Genomic DNA, 17,279 nt, shown 5'->3' with positions numbered 1-17,279 from the left:
AACTTTATTGCTAAATTGAAGGAAGCCCTCCATAACATTCGCTTCAGAACTGTTCCGGAAATTCATCGGGCAATGGACACCTCCAGCCGAACTGCCAACACAACTGGCGCTAATAAGGCTATCACGACATCTACGTCGCTGGCAACGCGTTAGACAAATTACAGGTTACTTCTCAGAAAGATCGTAAAACTTTGAAACAGATATCTATTTGTATTAGTTGTAAATAAATAGTCGCCACAATTAAAGCTGCAACCCTCGTAGATAAACTGCGCGGATGTACACATTGTCGGAAGGATGGGCTTGTCAGAGTTACTCACCTCTGCATTCCATCTCATTTCAGCCTCATAGCACGCCTCTTCCGTACATCACCTGCAATTTCACTACACTGCACTGGAGAAGGGAGTGTTAAATGATGTTCTACAAGTTTCGAACACACTTGCGTATGTTTTGGTACCTAAAGTACACAATTACACTGTATAGATTTCAGCAGACATTGTTCTACTAGTGGGCACGGCAAACTAAGGGCATAACATTACTGCAGTTACAAGCCCTGTATATTCTATGATACTTAACATTATCAAAATAGGACTGTGGCTAATTCAGCCCCAACGCTGGTTTTGACTCATCAGTCTTCTGACTGATTTGATGCGGCCCCCCACGATTTCCTCTCCTGTGTCAACCCTCCAATCTCAGCGTATCACTTGCAACCTGCATCCGCAATTATTTGATGGATGTATCCCGGTCTCTGTCTTCTTCTGCAGTTTTTACCCTTTACAGCTCGGTCTAGTGACATGGGGGCTATTCTCTGACGTCTTAATACATTTCCTACCACCTTGTCCCTTTTCTTATCAGAGTTTCCCCCTTTCTTTTTCCTCGTCTCTTTTCTTACCTTATCAATCGACTTAATCTTCAACATTCTTCTGTAGCACCACATCTCTAATCTTCGAGTCTTTTGTGTTCCGGTTTTCCAGTAGTCCATGTTTCACATGGAAACAATTCTGTGCTCCAAACGTTCATTCTCAGAAATTTCTTCATCAAATGAAGGGCTATGATTAATACTAGTAGACTTCTCTTGGCCAGGAATGCCCTTTTTGCCAGTGGTAGTCTGCTTTTGATGTCCTCCTTGCTCTGTCCATCACTCGTTCCTTTGCTTCCTAGGTAGCAGAATTCCTTAACTTCATCTAATTAGTGATCATCAGTTCGGATGTTAAGGTTCTCGCTGGTCTCATTTCTGCTAAATCTCATTACTTTCGTCTTTTTTCGATTTATTCTCAATCCATATTCCGTGCTCATCAGACAGTTCGTTCCAGTGAACAGTTCCTGTAATTCTTCTTCACTTTCGCTGAGGATACCAATTTCATCGTCAATTTCACACTGAATTTTAATCAGGCTGTTTAAACTTTCTTTTATTTGAGACAATATTTTTCGATATATAGATTGAATAGTAGGGGTGACAGACTGCATCCCTGTCTTACACTATTTTCAATCCGGGTACCCTGTTCTTGTTGTTCCAGTCTTACCGTTCCTTTTTGTTTCTTGTACATTTTGCATATTACCCATCTTTCCCCATGCCTTACCCTATTTCTCTTAGACTTTCGAACACCTTCGACCATTCTACATTTTCCATCTCGACGTATCTTATAAACGTGTTTTGATTTTTCTTCAGTGTTGCTTCCATTATCAACCGGAATTAAATGGAATGTCATCCATTCCTTTTGTCTTATTTGGTCTTAATTCGTTCAAAGCTCTTTTAAATTCTGACTCTAAATCTGGATCCCATATCTTATCCCTGTCGACTCCTGTTTCTTCTTCTATTGCGTTATCAGACAAATCCCCGACCCCTCAGAGGCCTTTGGTCTACTTTTTGCAGCTGTACTCTCTCCCCTCTGTATTTAACAGTGGATTTCGAGTTGCACACTTAATGTTCTCCTCCTTGCTTTTAAGTTCACCGAAGGTTGTTTTGACTTTCCTGTATACTGAGTCACCCTTTTGACAAACATTTCTTTTCGATGTCTTCACATTTATCACGCAGCCATTTCGCCTTAGCGTCTATACTTACTATTTATTTCATTACTAAGTGACTTGTATGTCTGTATCCCTGAATTTCCCTGAACATTTTTGCACTTCCTTCTTTCGTCGATCTTTTGAAGTATTTCTCCTGTTACCCTTGGTTTCTGCGCAGTTAACTTCTTTGTCCTACATTTCTCTTTCCAACTTCTGTGATCGCCCTTTTCAGAGATGTCTACTCCTATCCAACTGAAGTACTTACTCATCTGTTCGTTATAACAGTATGCATGCCCTCAGAGGACTTCAAGTGTACCTCTTCATTCCTTAGCACTTCCGTACCCAGTGTGTATACGGACCGATTCTGCGTGACTAGACTCAGAAACAGTGAGCTCGTATTGCGAAAATATGCAAGAGGTCGCCTATTGTTGGCCCGGCAATATAAGACCATGCACATATATTGCCTGTCCAACCAATCCCTTTCTGTGCACTTGCTATAATTACAACGCAAGTTTTAGAAAGAAATAACACGAATATACAATACTGAAGCCACATTAGCGCACTTTCGTTTAACAGCGAGGACACGATCTTTGTAAACTTCGGCAATCCATCCACAAGACCTTCACAGGGATTCTGTATGACCCAGACTGCTCTTGCGGAATCAGCTAGAAAGCTAAAAACGCTGCGATGGTACTCAGCCACACTAAACAATCCGGGCGCGTAATTTTAATTGTTTCGAGATAAGAACGACTGTAAGCAAGGGAACCGAAAAGCTTTGGATATTGCCAGTTAGGGGGTGTTTGCGTGGTTTGTTATGTCTGCGATCGGGCTTTTTACCTACGACTACTACAGGAACTTACTAACTGGTAATATGCATTCATTTTCTTTTTTTATGGCCATTACGGGCTCCTGCACTTTCAACAATGCAAGAGGACATACTACCACTCTGAAGTCAAGTTAGTGTGGCCTGAAAAAAAAAAATCCATGGCCATGAGGCTGTTTATGAGGCGCATACGAAAACAGTCGTATAGAACAGAGCGAGTAATTGTGGTAGCTCGGGCGGTGACTGCTCAGGAACGAGAGGCACAATATTTTCATCACGCATTTCCTGCTGAACAGCCTCGTCTTTGGCAATCTACAAATCTAAACTTTTCCCTGTACTCTTAATATATAAAAATGTTTGTTGTAAGCATTTACTTTTCCTAATTCCTTTTTAAATTTACAATAGTATAAAACCGTAACTTTGTTGAAGCACTAAGAAATTTAATTAGATGCATTTGAAGTATATGTACATTTAAATATTGTGAAAACGGTAACATGCCTTAGTCACGAAGTGGCAGAGCAAATGTGCCAATAATAAATGGCCGCAAATATATAAATAAACAGTTCCCGAACTGTGTCTGTGTCTGACGGTGTCTGTACCATAGCGTGTCACCACCGTCATCAGGGTTAAACAGGATGCCAGACGTTGCTAGGCAGGCGTCTCTAACGCAGTTGCTCATTACAACGTGTAGACATTCTGACAAACCATATACTCTGTTAATACACTAGATGGGAGACATGTTCACATCTGAATGAAAACAATTTTGATGACAATATCAGTGGATTGATTGGAAAAGAGATACTTTAATATGATCCATGATCGGCTCCTATCCCGATAAAATATTTTCTTCCGTTTAGGGAAGCCATTTCCTTCAATCCGTTGGTTTGTCGAACTTTGAATCGTTGATACCCTGTTATTCAGTGCCCTACTACTGGGCGTCACTTACTATTCGAACATCTGTCATAGCCGGCCGAAGTGGCCGTGCGGTTAAAGGCGCTGCAGTCTGGAACCGCAAGACCACTACGGTCGCAGGTTCGAATCCTGCCTCGGGCATGGATGTTTGTGATGTCCTTAGGTTAGTTACGTTTAACTAGTTCTAAGTTCTAGGGGACTAATGACCTCAGCAGTTGAGTCCCATAGTGCTCAGAGCCATGTGTGAACATCTGTCATATTGCAGAATAGTTTCTGGGGGAGGCTAATAACGACTATTGCAAACTAAGAAAAAGTTTAAGCCACTTACAAAGAAACCGTAATAAACGTTTGTGATCTGAGCACACAGTACTTGTCATCGCTTTGGATAATCATGAAGCAAGTAACAGGCTAGTGTGGAGACTGTTTTCTCGTATAGCTGCGTCTGTTGTAAACTTGTGACTACTGTGTTTTGCAGACGAGGTGCGCACAATTGCTGACGTGCCAATAAGCCGCGTACAACGAGACGGCAAGGAGTACCTGCACGCCGACCCATTCAAGTGGATCATCCGGGCAGAGAGCGGGACGGTGCACTTCGACAACCTCTTCAATGGAGACGAGAAGCTCGGTATGTGCGTATGAATATTGCCAACATGTGCACACGGCATGCCTTTCTCTAGGCGGCAGTAGTGAAATACTTCTTTCACAAGGAAAAGAGGAGACTCTGTGGTATAGACTAGTCGGCACATAGGCACGGAACACGCTACATTTCTATTCTGATGAACACTAGCTCGCGCACCGGCTTTTCTCAGGGAACTGATAAGAGATTGTGTGGTAGTCGAAAGAAAAGAATAAACTTTAAAGACAAGGGGAAATTTTTTTTTATTGAAAACATATTCGGTTAACAATACTTGGTAAAGTATAGGACCTGAATTTTTTTTATTGAAAACATAACTATTTATAATAATTGTTTATAAACAACATTTTTCATTTTGTTTTCCGGGGTATATATGTACAAATTCTTCGAATTTCCTACTCAAGAGCAAGCTACGTATAGCTGATCGTGAGAGAAGCAGGAGTCTTTGAGATTGATGCCGCAGTATTTTAAAGTTTGTCCTTGGGCTTTGTTAATTGTAAAACTGTAGGCTAATTCGACTGGAAATTGTAGTCTTTCAGATTGGAATAGCCGTTCAGTAGAGATCAGTGGTATTCTGGGGATAAACCGTGTGTGTACTATGTACTTTTCAGTCATAAGTTCGGCTTCGATAATGTTATTCGATAGCTGTTTGAGGATCATCCTTGTTCCATTACATAGTTTTGGTGAGTTGAGATTTATGAGTAGTGTGATCGGAGATCCAGTTCTAAATCGAAAGCTGTGTAATGGCATTCCTGGTACTTGGAAAGAGTTTAGAAATTCTGAAGGGAAGTTCACGCTTTCTTCAACGTGTACCATCGTGTCGATCGATCTCTTTTCACCACGATTTTTTTTTAAATATTCAAGATGATATCGTCGAGAATATTATTTTTAGTTGCCAAAATTCCTCTTTCAGATAATCAGTCCGGATTGGTGTAGTTGCGAACAATGTTTGGATAAATTTGGTCAATGAGTTCGTTTATAACAGTTTTTTTCAGCAGGTTTAACTACTCACACTTTTTTTATCAACAAATACACTAGATACACTTTATACACTTCTCACACTTTTTTCGATTTATATTCGGTCACTATATTACTTTGACTACTCACACTTCACTTTTGGTTTTTATTCACTCACTGTACTATTCTCCCCCCCCCCCCCCCCATGAACCACGGACCTTGCCGTTGGTGGGGAGGCTTGCGTGCCTCAGCGATACAGATAGCCGTACCGTAGGTGCAACCCCAACGGAGGGGTATCTGTTGAGAGGCCAAACAAACGTGTGGTTCCTGAAGAGGGGCAGCAGCATTTTCAGTAGTTGCAGGGGCAACAGTCTGATTGACTGATCTGGCCTTGCAATACTAACCAAAACGGCCTTACTGTGCTGGTACTGCGAACGGTTGAAAGCAAGGGGAAACTACAGCCGTAATTTTTCCCAAGGGGATGCAGTTTTACTGTATGGTTAATGATGATGGTGTCTTCTTGGGTAAAATATTCCGGAGGTAAAATAGTCTTCCATTCGGATCTCCGGGTGGGGACTACTCAAGAGGACGTCGTTGTCAGGAGAAAGAAAACTGGTGTTCTACGGATCGGAGCGTGGAATGTCAGATGCCTTAATCAGGGAAGTAGGTTAGAAAATTTAAAAAGGGAAATGGATAGGTTAAAGTTAGATATAGTGGGAATTAGTGAAGTTCGGTGGCAGGAGGAAAAAGACTTCTGGTCAGGTGAATACGGGGTTATAAATACAAAGTCAAATGGGGGTAATGCAGGAGTAAGTTTAATAATGAATAAAAAAAAATAGGAGTGCGAGTAAGCTACTACAAACAGCATAGTGAACGCATTATTGTGGCCAAGATAGACACGAAGCCCACGCCTACCACAGTAGTACAAGTTTATATGCCAACTAGCTCTACAGATGACGAAGAAATTGATGAAATGTATGATGAAATAAAAGAAATTATTCAGATAGTGAAGGGAGACGAAAATTTAATAGTCATGGGTGACTGGAATTTGGTAGTAGGAAAAGGGAGTGAAGGAAAGGTAGTAGGTGAATATGTATTCGGGGTGAGAATGAAAGAGAAAGCCGCCTGGTAGAATTTTGCACAGAGCACAACTTAATCATAGCTAACACTTGATTCAAGAATCATAAAAGAAGGCTGGATACATGCAAGAAGCGTGGAGATACTGACAGGTTTTAGATAGATTATACAGGGTGATTCAAAAAGAATACCACAACTTTAGGAATTTAAAACTCTGCAACGACAAAAGGCAGAGCTAAGCACTATCTGTCGGCGAATTAAGGGAGCTATAAAGTTTCATTTAGTTGTACATTTGTTTGCCATTTCAGCCAATAAAGTTTTTGGTCCCTTTTTCTTCGAAGGTGCTACTGTAACTGGACTACAGTATCTGGAGATGTTAGAGAATTGGCTGTTCCCTCAGCTCGAACAAGAAGCACAACAATTCATATTTCAGCAGGATGGAGCGCCACCACATTGGCACTTATCTGTCCGTAACTACCTGAACGTCAACTACCCGAGGCGATGGATCGGCCGTCAGGCAGCCCGTGGCAGAGCACTTCATCACTGACCTTCAAGAAGCCCTGATCTTACCCCCTGCGATTTTTTCTTATGGGGGTATGTTAAGGATATGGTATTTCGGCCACCTCTCCCAGCCACCATTGATGATTTGAAACGAGAAATAACAGCAGCTATCCAAACTGTTAAGCTTGATATGCTACAGAGAGTGTGGAACGAGTTGGAGTATCGGGTTGATATTGCTCGTGTGTCTGGAGGGGGCCATATTGAACATCTCTGAACTTGTTTTTGAGTGAAAAAAAACCTTTTTAAATACTCTTTGTAATGATGTATAACAGAAGGTTATATTATGTTTCTCTCATTAAATACACATTTTTAAAGTTGTGGTATTCTTTTTGAATCACCCTGTACAATGGTAAGACAGAGATTTAGGAACCAGGTTTTAAATTGTAAGACATTTCCAGGGGCAGATGTGGACTCTGACCACAATATGTTAGTTATGAACTGTAGATTAAAACTGAAGAAACTGCAAAAAGGTGGGAATTTAAGGAGATGGGACCTGAATAAACTGACTAAACCAGAGGTTGTACAGAGTTTCATGGAGAGCATAATGGAACAATTGACAGGAATTGGGGAAAGAAATACAGTAGAAGAAGAATGGGTAGCTTTGAGGGATGAAAAAGTGAAGGCAGCAGAGGATCTAATAGGTAAAAAGACGAGGGCTACTAGAAATCCTTGGGTAACAGAAGAAATATTGAATTTAATTGATAAAAGGAGAAAATATAAAAATGCAGTAAATGAAGCAGACAAAAAGGAATACAAATGTCTCAAAAATGAGATCGACAGGAAGTGCAAAATGGCTAAGCAGGGATGGGTAGAGGGCAAATGTAAAGATGTAGAGGCTTATCTCACGAGGGGTAAGATAGATAATGCCTACAGGAAAAATAAAGAGACCTTTGGAAAGAAAAGAACGACTTGTATGAATATCAAGAGCTCAGATGGAAACCCAGTTATATGCAAAGAAGGGAAAGCAGAAAGGTGGAAGGAGTATATAGAAGGTCTATACAGGGGCGATGTACTTGAGGACAATATTATTGAAATGGAAGAGGATGTAGATGAAGATGAAATGGGAGATATGATACTGCGTGAAGAGTTTGACAGAGCACTGAAAACCTAAGTCAAAAAGGCCCCGGGAGTAGATAACGTTCCATTAGAACTACTGACAGCCTTGGGAGAGCCTGTCCTGACAAAACTCTACCATCCGGTGAACAAGATGTATGAGACAGGCGAAATACCCTCAGACTTCAAGAAGAATATAATAATTCCAATCACGAGGAAAGCAGGTGTTGACAGATGTGAAAATTACTGAACTATCAGTTTAATAAGTCACGGCTGCAAAATACTAACGCGAATTCTTTACAGACGAATGGAAAAACTAGTAGAAGCCGACCTCGGGGAAGATCAATTTGGATTCCGTAGAAACATTGGAACACGTGAGGCAATACTCACCCTACGATTTATCTTAGATGCTAGCTTAAGGAAAGGCAAACCTACATTTCTAGCATTTGTAGACTTAGAGAAAGCTTTTGACAATGTTGACTGGAATATTCTCTTTTAAATTCTGAAGGTGGCAGGGGTAAAATACAGGGAGCGAAAGGCTATTTACAATTTGTATAGAAACCAAATGGCAGTTATAAGAGTCGAGGGGCATGAAAGGGAAGCAGTGGTTTGGAAGGGAGTGAGACAGGTTTGCAGCCTCTCCACGATGTTATTCAATCATTATATTGACCAAGCAGTAAAGGAAACAAAAGAAAAATTTGGAGTAGGTATTAAAATCCATGGAGAAGAAATAAAAACTTTGAGGTTCGCCGATGACACTGTAATTCTATCACAGGCAGCAAAGGACTTGGAAGATAAGTTGAACGGAATGGATAGTGCCTTGAAAGGAGGATACAAGATGAACATCAACAAAAGGATAACGGAATGTAGTCGAATTAAGTCGAGTGATGCTGAGGGAATTAGATTAGGAAATGAGACACTTAAAGTAGTAAAGGAGTTTTGCTATTTGGGGAGCAAAATAACTGATGATGGTCGAAGTAGAGATGATATAAAATGTAGACTGGCAATGGCAAGGAAAGCGTTTGTCAAGAAGAGAAATTTGTTGACACCGAGTATAGATTTAAGCGTCAGGAAGTCGTTTCTGAAAGTATTTGTATGGAGTGTAGCCATGTATGGAAGTGAAACATGGACGATAAATAGTTTAGACAAGAAGAAGATAGAAGCTTTCGAAATGTGATGCTACAGTAGAATGCTGAAGATTAGATGGCTAGATCACATAACTAATGAGGAAGTACTGAATAGGATTGGGGAGAAGAGAATTTTGTGGCACAACTTGACTAGAAGAAGGGATAGGTTGGTAGGACATGTTCTGAGGCATCAAGGGATCACCAATTTAGTACTTGTGGGCAGCGTGGAGGGTAAAAATCGTAGAGGGAGACCGAGAGATGAATACGCCAAGCAGATTCAGAAGGATGTAGGTTGCAGTAGGTACTGGGAGATGAAGAAGCTTGGGCAGGGTAGAGTAGCATGGAGAGCTGCATCAAACCAGTCTCAGGACTGTAGACAACAACAGCAACAACAACAATTATTTTTTCTCAATTCTTGATTTTTCAATTCGTTCATTTCGTTGTTCTTCGGTTTCTCTGCTTCTCACGGTGCTCATTCTCGTTCGTAGAACTCCAACATGCTTCACCCTCTTCGCCTGTTTCGTTTTTCCGCTGTTCTTTTTGTTTTCGCTGTTTTGTTTCAGAACTGGCAAGATCTCCTCATCCTTTACTATTGGACATTTTCTAAAATATAAATCAAATCAACTTTTTATTAAGAAATACACTAAGCACACTGTACACACCTTTCACACTTTATTTTTTTATTACATTCAGTCACTCTATCAGACTACTCACACTTCTCTGTTTGTTTTTATTTACGCACTGCACTACCTTCACCACTGATAAGAAACTGACGTTCGAAACCACGACGGAACTTGCTTTATATATACCTGCTAATGGGTACCCCGCCAGTGGCGAATTCCAGAACATATCAAAAAGGCTTCGAGTGGTCCACAATGTCCCAGAACATTTGCATTTGACGACATTCGTGAGTATTCTGAAATGTACCACAATGTTCTCGGATGATCCAGGACGTTCCCGAGCACTTTGGAATCTTCCCAAATGTTCCAGACTATGAACGAAAATTCAAGAACATTCCGGATCGTTGCGGAATATTCTGGAATGATGTGAAATGCTTTCGAATACTCTCGAATGTTCTGGAATGTTCTAGAAATTACTAAAGGACGAAATTTCGCAGCCCCTACGTCTTCAGAAGCACGACCTTCAGGTACAAACGGGAAACTTTTCTCAACACGAGATTTATTTGGCCATTAAATTACTTGTTTTGTTGCCTTACTGTATTTTGTGTTTTAAGTGAAATCAAATGCTTTTAGGGAAATCTTTTGGAAGTTTTAAGGTATCAGTTTCCGATGTTTATATGCAAAATGAAGAGCCGAGTGAAAACTTTTACCAAATTTCGGATTTGAACCCGGGTCTCGTGATCGCTACGCAGATGCGCTAACCATTATGCCAACCTGGGACAGCGGCTTTGCACAACTGCACAGGCTACTACAGTCCAAAATCCCGTTCACGCCTTATCCCACATGGTATTTCCCCAGAAATCCAACAGCGTTGCTGAGGCCTGCATCTGTAATGGAATAGCTACTTAGCATCGAACACAAATGGTAATCATACCTGAAATACAGTTTCAGACCGTCTGGAACGCTTTTTGAGTTTAGGGAAAATACCAGGTGGTGTGAGTTGTGAATAGGAATTTGGGTTAAATAGTAGAGGCGTGTTAAGGTAGTTCACACTGTGACGCAGAGCCACTGTGCCCTATTGGCGTAGTCGTCAGCGCATCTCCCTTGTGAGTAGGAAACCTGGGTCCGAATCTCCACCTTGGTACAAATTTTCAATCGTCGCTTCAGTCTGCACATGTACATCACAGGTGTTTGAGGATTAGAAAAGTCTCAGGAATCATATATTTTCGTTCATATCAATTTTCTTGCGCTTTTCCTGTCAAATTTACAACCCAATTTCATGTCACCTTCTTTACTTCCGGATTCACAGCTGGCTGGAATATGTTAAGAATTACCTTTGATGCATAGTCAGCATGCTTTTTAAGAATTACATTTTGTTAAAACAATTATGTCATTAAAATTGCCACACCATAAGTGGTAGCAAATAACGAAATTTTACTTATTTTGCGAATACTGTATGAGAAGAAGAATAAATTATTCAATTTGAAGGTGATTTAGGAGTGATTATACAGGGTGCACACTTTACTAGACAGAGCTGCTACCTCTGACAGCAGCAATAGTCTAAGCCATCAGGACTTAAACTCTCCGTTAGCCGCGCTGTCTATTATTATAGCCCGTGAGAACACTTATGACTATTTTCCCGCTCTAGATAGACACAGGCTGTCTCACCTACTGGCTTCCTGCAGAGGGTCAGGTTGAAGCTAGTGTAGATTCGGCCCTCAGTGAGTTAAGGCAAAAATTTAAATTCATTTTTTAAATTGGATTAGTCACGCAGTGCACGCGTCTAATCTTGTCCCTTTTTAGAGCGCGCCTGGCGGAAGCTTTAGCCGAACTAAGGTTGGATGACAAATACGAGTACGTCATTACACATTGCCACAAGGCTATGGTAGAGCTTGTCACTTGAAGTGTCTGGCGAGTAGAAGCGTGTCTGTGTCTCTGCAACCTATGACCAGATATTTCACTGGGTCAGACACCTGGGGAACGTGCTGGCCAGGTGAAGTGCCTAACATGTGTTGTATAAAGGTAGGCCAGGCCAGCGTGGGGAATTTGCGGTCCTGCGTTAGAAATGTTTAGACTCTGTTTCCAAATTGCAGCTATGCCAACTCGACGCGATTACGTTGTGTACCCAACGACTGTGTGGCTCTCCTGTACCCAGCGATGTCGCTGGGTGCACCACCGTCCAAGCACCTGACTCTGCTGTCACGTCGACCAAACCCACAGCTATGACGTCTAGTGTCTAAACGGGCCAATCGCAATGTACAAATACACTTTAATTTTTGACATAAGCTTACAGCAACGGCGGAATATCTAATAATTTCGTACAAACGTCAATCTGTTTATACTTAGTTACTGATATACCGAGTGAGGTAGCTCATTGGTTAAGGAAACCGAGCTAGGTCGCGCAGTGGTTGGCACACTCACTTGCATTGTGGAGGACGACAGTACAAATCCGCGTTCAGCCATAAACATTTAGGTTTTCTGCGATTTCTATAAATCGCTTAAGGCAAATAGTACGATGGTTCCTTTGGAAGAGAAGACCTGATTTCCTTCTCCAACCTTGCCTAATTTCAGCTCGTGCTCCGTCTCTGATGATCCCGTTGTCGACGGGCCATTAAGGAGTAGCGTGACTCTGGGTGGTTGTCCCTGGTTTCCTACGACGAATAATGCAATCTTTGTTTTGAAAAAGAAAAGAAAGAAAAAAGACCAAAATAAAACACGATCGATTCCCTCCTCCATCGACGTCTGTGACCTGGTTGTCGACAAGACATTAGGTCGCAACTTGCATCCTTCGTTTACACACACACATGTTTGGCTGGCTGCTCCGTGACATAACGTAACCACTCACTAAATTGCTTCGTTTTTGTTTACGTCTCTTCTCGGAGGCGTCCATCCACGAGTTGCTGGTTCCAGTGTTTGACTCAGGTGCATTGAGAATCTTTTGTTTATCGCTTTTATTCCAGATACTTTTGGTGGATTACTAAAAAGAAATATTTTGCATCTCATATGGCATACCCATCGTCCTTGGGCTTCTTGTTTCGAAATTATTTCCTTCTTCAGAAATCTAAAATAGAAATATAACAAACAAATTCGTATACAAAAATACATTATAAACCTTTTTATATAATAATAACTAAACAACATTAAACAAAAGTGGAGCCGCGCGGGATTAGCCGAGTGATCTAGGCGCTGCAGTCATGGACTGTGTGGCTGGTCCCGGCGGAGGTCCGAGTCCTCCCTCGGGCATGGGTGTGTGTGTTTGTCCTTAGGATAATTTAGGTTAAGTAGTGAGTAAGCTTAGGGACTGATGACCTTAGCAGTTAAGGCCCATAAGATTTCACACTCATATGAACATTTTGAACAAAAGTGGAAACAGTCCATTCCTAGTTACCGAGGAGCAAAGATAGCACTAGTTGTGCGCGTAACATGAGATGTCAGACTACTAAGCGGGTTCCCTAAAACCGGGATAGGAAGACAAAATTACCACTATGTATCAGCAGGATAAATATAGTGGCCCTGTGTCTTATCTATAGTACTATGATAGTACATTGCATAAAATGACAAAATGAAATGTGATACATCAGTGTGCTTGGGAATAAAGTGTATTTTGGCACACTGATGTATCACTTTTCGTTTTGTCATTTTATGTAATTTATTGTCATAGTATATATGACACAGCGCCAATATGTTTATCCTGCTGCCACATAGTGGCCATTTTGTCTTCCTATCCCGGTCTCATGGGAAATCGCTTAGTAGTCTGACATCTCATGTTACGAACACATCTGGTAAAGCTCTTGTTCTTGTGCTACCTTTGCACTTGGGTAGGTAGGAATGGATTGTTTGCACTTTTGTTGAATGTGGTTTAGTTATTACTGTCTAAAAGGTAATGTATTTTTATATAACAGTGTGTTTGTTGTATTTTTACTATACACATATGAGGATGGAAAAAATTCCGAAACACATCACTATGTGGTCCCTGAAGTAATTCTTTACCTGCTCTATGACTTTTTATACGACCTAGAGAGCTTAACGATAAATCTACGCATTCTTACTAGAACCCATGGCAGCTGCTGTGTCAGGTTAGTAATTTCTTTGTTTTATTATTTTTTGTGCCGGCTGCGCGATAGGGGTAGACTTCCGTAGCGGCTCAAGGCCCACAAACACTGGGGGCGTGTCAAGAAAGGAAACAAAAGAGGAGCAATAAAGGAGAAAACAAAGAAAGGAAAGATGGGAGGCGTAGCGCTCGCTTAAGTCTAGTTTACACGACGACGTTGGGTTGCGCCACAAATGGTTTCATATATGACAGTAGACACAGCGGAACAAGCATACACTCCAGTTTCGTCGTTTTGTGGGTGCCGGAGTCTTGTATGAAAGTTTTGGCAGCTGCATGTCGCACGAATTGTGATGGAGTTAAAGCTTGTTGCGTGGCATCGTGGCATAAGAAAAAAATAAGAAACGTATTTCGATTCGTGACTGGATGAAGAAATGATTTCAACTCAGTTGTTCAGCAGCCTTGAATAATTTGTAATGGATGACCCAAGAAGTTCTTTTAATTATCTTAGAATGTCACCAGAAGTGTTCACGTTTCTTCTAAATAGAGTTAATTACGCAATAAGGAAAAGATACTGTAATGGATGAGGCACTGTCGCCAGAACTGAAATTACGCATCACAATCCGTGCATTAAAATAGAGAACACACATCATGCTGAAAGATGCGGTTTTAGTTTGTGATGACAGTTTTTCGTTAACACCAATGATTATTAACATTAACGGTAAGAATTTTTAAGATTAACAGCAATAATTATTCGAAGCAGGCCACGTTGAGAAGAGAACGGTTTGCAAACTACTGTCTTGAAGGTAGATATGTACAGTGACAATATTTCAGAATTCAAACATTTGTGAATGGGGAGCACTGCTGCGACGCTTTAAATAGATGAATGTTGAATAAAGAATGCAGCTTCCCTTCTGTCAACAATACTCCTTAAAAAATAGTCGGCCAACTATAATGATCGGATTTTAGTCTTGTGGACGAGAGCATTTCCACAGATAGAATCTTACTTACTTGTATTTTTCTCAATTCAGTAGTACATGTGCTCCTAATCCAATAAAATTTTGCCCTGCAGGTCAGATATTGTAAACCATGTATGTTCTGATCGCACATGAAGGTCTCAGGAGCAGCAATATGTTGCTTATTTTTGTAATCACCATCTCTGAAATCCCACAAACACCTGTGCAAAGCATAGATATCCAAAAAGCGAACATTGTTCTCCATTCCCCCCTTCATATTTCAGTTTCTCCACACACTACGAACACACGTAACCTCAAACTCATGCAACTAGTATCGCCAAACTTGGAACACGCTGAAAACGTTTAGTTTCACCAACGAGTTGGGCAAATGCGCGGCGCGCATGCGCAGTGGACGGTAGCGCTGTTGCCAGCAACCTAGTGTCGTGTAAACTAGGGTTCATTCAAGTACCTCTCCCGCTCAGTGGCTGGGGTGGGATGGGCTGAGCTGATACTCAGTACTCGTTCCGGAAAGAGTGTCGTGAGGTGGTGGGCACGTCGAATGTCGACTACGTACCTCGGCTCGGAAGTTGACCATGTAGAGGTGTCAGATGCATTCCCAGTAGGGAACTGAACAAATGTTAATGTATTGTAGAAGTAATTGTACTTCTAGCCACACACGTCACACTGATTCCCAGACAGTGGAAGCAGCTGTAGACGTAGAAGAACTCTGACTGAACAAATATTCTTCCCGCAGCTGATAGCAGAAAATCAATATTCACGTACATACAGAAGAAAAACTGTAGAAAATTATTATTATCTGTTAACATAATAATATTTATACGGCTCTATGCCTCTAGGCGGGTGATTACCTGCAACCAGTTTCCAGACCGGTGAATATTTACAGTAGAGATATTGGATTTGAATGTCTATTTCACTTTTTCAAGGCTGATGCTAGGCTCTGACGAATTTATTACAAGACTTTCAATTATTGCATTTGAATATCCCACCAGTCTTATCTGAATTTGTGTGTATCTTGGTGCACACCAAAATGATAACTCTTCTTCTACTAAGTATTAGCAGACGTTTCATTTCATACTTTTAGAGTTCTCTCAGTTTGTTCCTCCTTTCATCCACTGAAATGTTTGTCACAGAGAAGGGTAAAGCATGTAACATTATGGCTTAACACCCATCTCTAAATGGACAGAGATTAGGCAATGAATAGCCTGCACCCTTTTTGAAGTAATAGTCCTTACAAGAATTGTCCTTAAGGGGCTCCGGAAAGGCTCAAAATCATGAAAAGTTCAATTTTTACTTTTTTGCGTTTTCTGAATCTGCAGACTATTACCTTTTAATAGATATATAATTTATTCAATTCCGAAGACTACAACTATTTTTAAATTTTTTTTGAAATGTGTTCTACATGGGCGTGACCCACTGTGGCGCTGTTAAACTGCTGTCAAATGGTGTAATTATTAACATCCGTGTTCATCAGGTACATTTTAGTGATGTGAGATAAAGTATGTGTTGTGGCTAACTGTGATGGTTCAATATATATCGCTGGTGTGATTGTCGATTGTTTCATGTTTATTTACTCTGTCGTTATCTCGAAAATATTCGTAATTAATTCTGTTTCTTGAGTCTCTGTTTTGTTGAAGTATAATAATGAGTAAAAGTAAAGTTATTAGAAATCCTCTGAAGGCTTTTAAGAAAAGGAGAAATGTTGGAAAGCCAAAGGTATGTGTTATTACTGTAAACAATAAAGACGATAACCAAGTGAGTGAACCTAACCTCTCAAGTACACCTGCCCATAGCAGTCAAAGTGTGAAAGAAAATACTTCACAGAAGAAGCTTGGTTCAATGAGTGAAAACTATGAATGTTTTATGGGCGAATCGGATGTGAATGAAATATTTGATATGTCGGTTCTCAAAGGAATTTTTTCAAACTGTGTAAGATGTATTCATTGTAGTAAAGTTGGTCTGGAACTCTCCATAATAAAGCACGTAGGACATGCTAGTGAAATACAACTGAAATGTGATAAGTGTTCATACATGACCACCTTTTGGAACAGTGTTGCAGTAACTGCAACTGAAGAAAATGGTAGCAAAATCTACGAACACAACATTAGATTTGTTTATTCCTTGCGTTCAGTTGGTAAGGGTGCTACTGCAGGTGCAATTTTCTTTGGCATCATGAATCTTCCAAATCCCCCAACCAAGTTTACGACCTATAATAAATGAATAGGGTCTAAAGTAGAAGATGTCTGTATAGAATCTATGAAGAACGCTGTGGAAGAGGAAGTAATGGAAAATAATGGTAACAGAGGTTTGACTGCAGCGTTCGATGGTACCTGGCATAAACGGGGACACATCTCTTCATGGTGTAGTATCTGCCACCAGTATGTATACAGGGAAAGTTTTAGATGTAGCAGTAATATCAAAGTATTGTAGATGTCCACAAAAATATAAAGGTACACATGAAAGTAATTGCAAAGCTAACTATAGTGGCA

General features: G+C 40.7%; 1 protein-coding gene across 1 annotated transcript in view; it reads left to right on the top strand.

Annotated features, from left to right (window-relative positions):
- Positions 1-17,279, top strand: part of LOC124596040 (protein takeout-like) — a 123,834-nt gene that overhangs the window by 104,216 nt on the left and 2,339 nt on the right. Inside the window, exon 6 of the mRNA XM_047135009.1 lies at positions 4,215-4,364. Coding sequence (XP_046990965.1) covers positions 4,215-4,364 — 150 coding nt within the window. The remainder of the gene's footprint in view (positions 1-4,214; positions 4,365-17,279) is intronic.

This window comes from Schistocerca americana, chromosome 2 (genome assembly GCF_021461395.2).
Source record: "Schistocerca americana isolate TAMUIC-IGC-003095 chromosome 2, iqSchAmer2.1, whole genome shotgun sequence".
In the NCBI taxonomy this organism is placed as follows: Eukaryota; Metazoa; Arthropoda; class Insecta; order Orthoptera; family Acrididae; genus Schistocerca; species Schistocerca americana.
The sequence above is the reverse complement of the archived record's forward strand: the minus strand, read 5'-3'. Positions and strand labels throughout refer to the sequence as shown.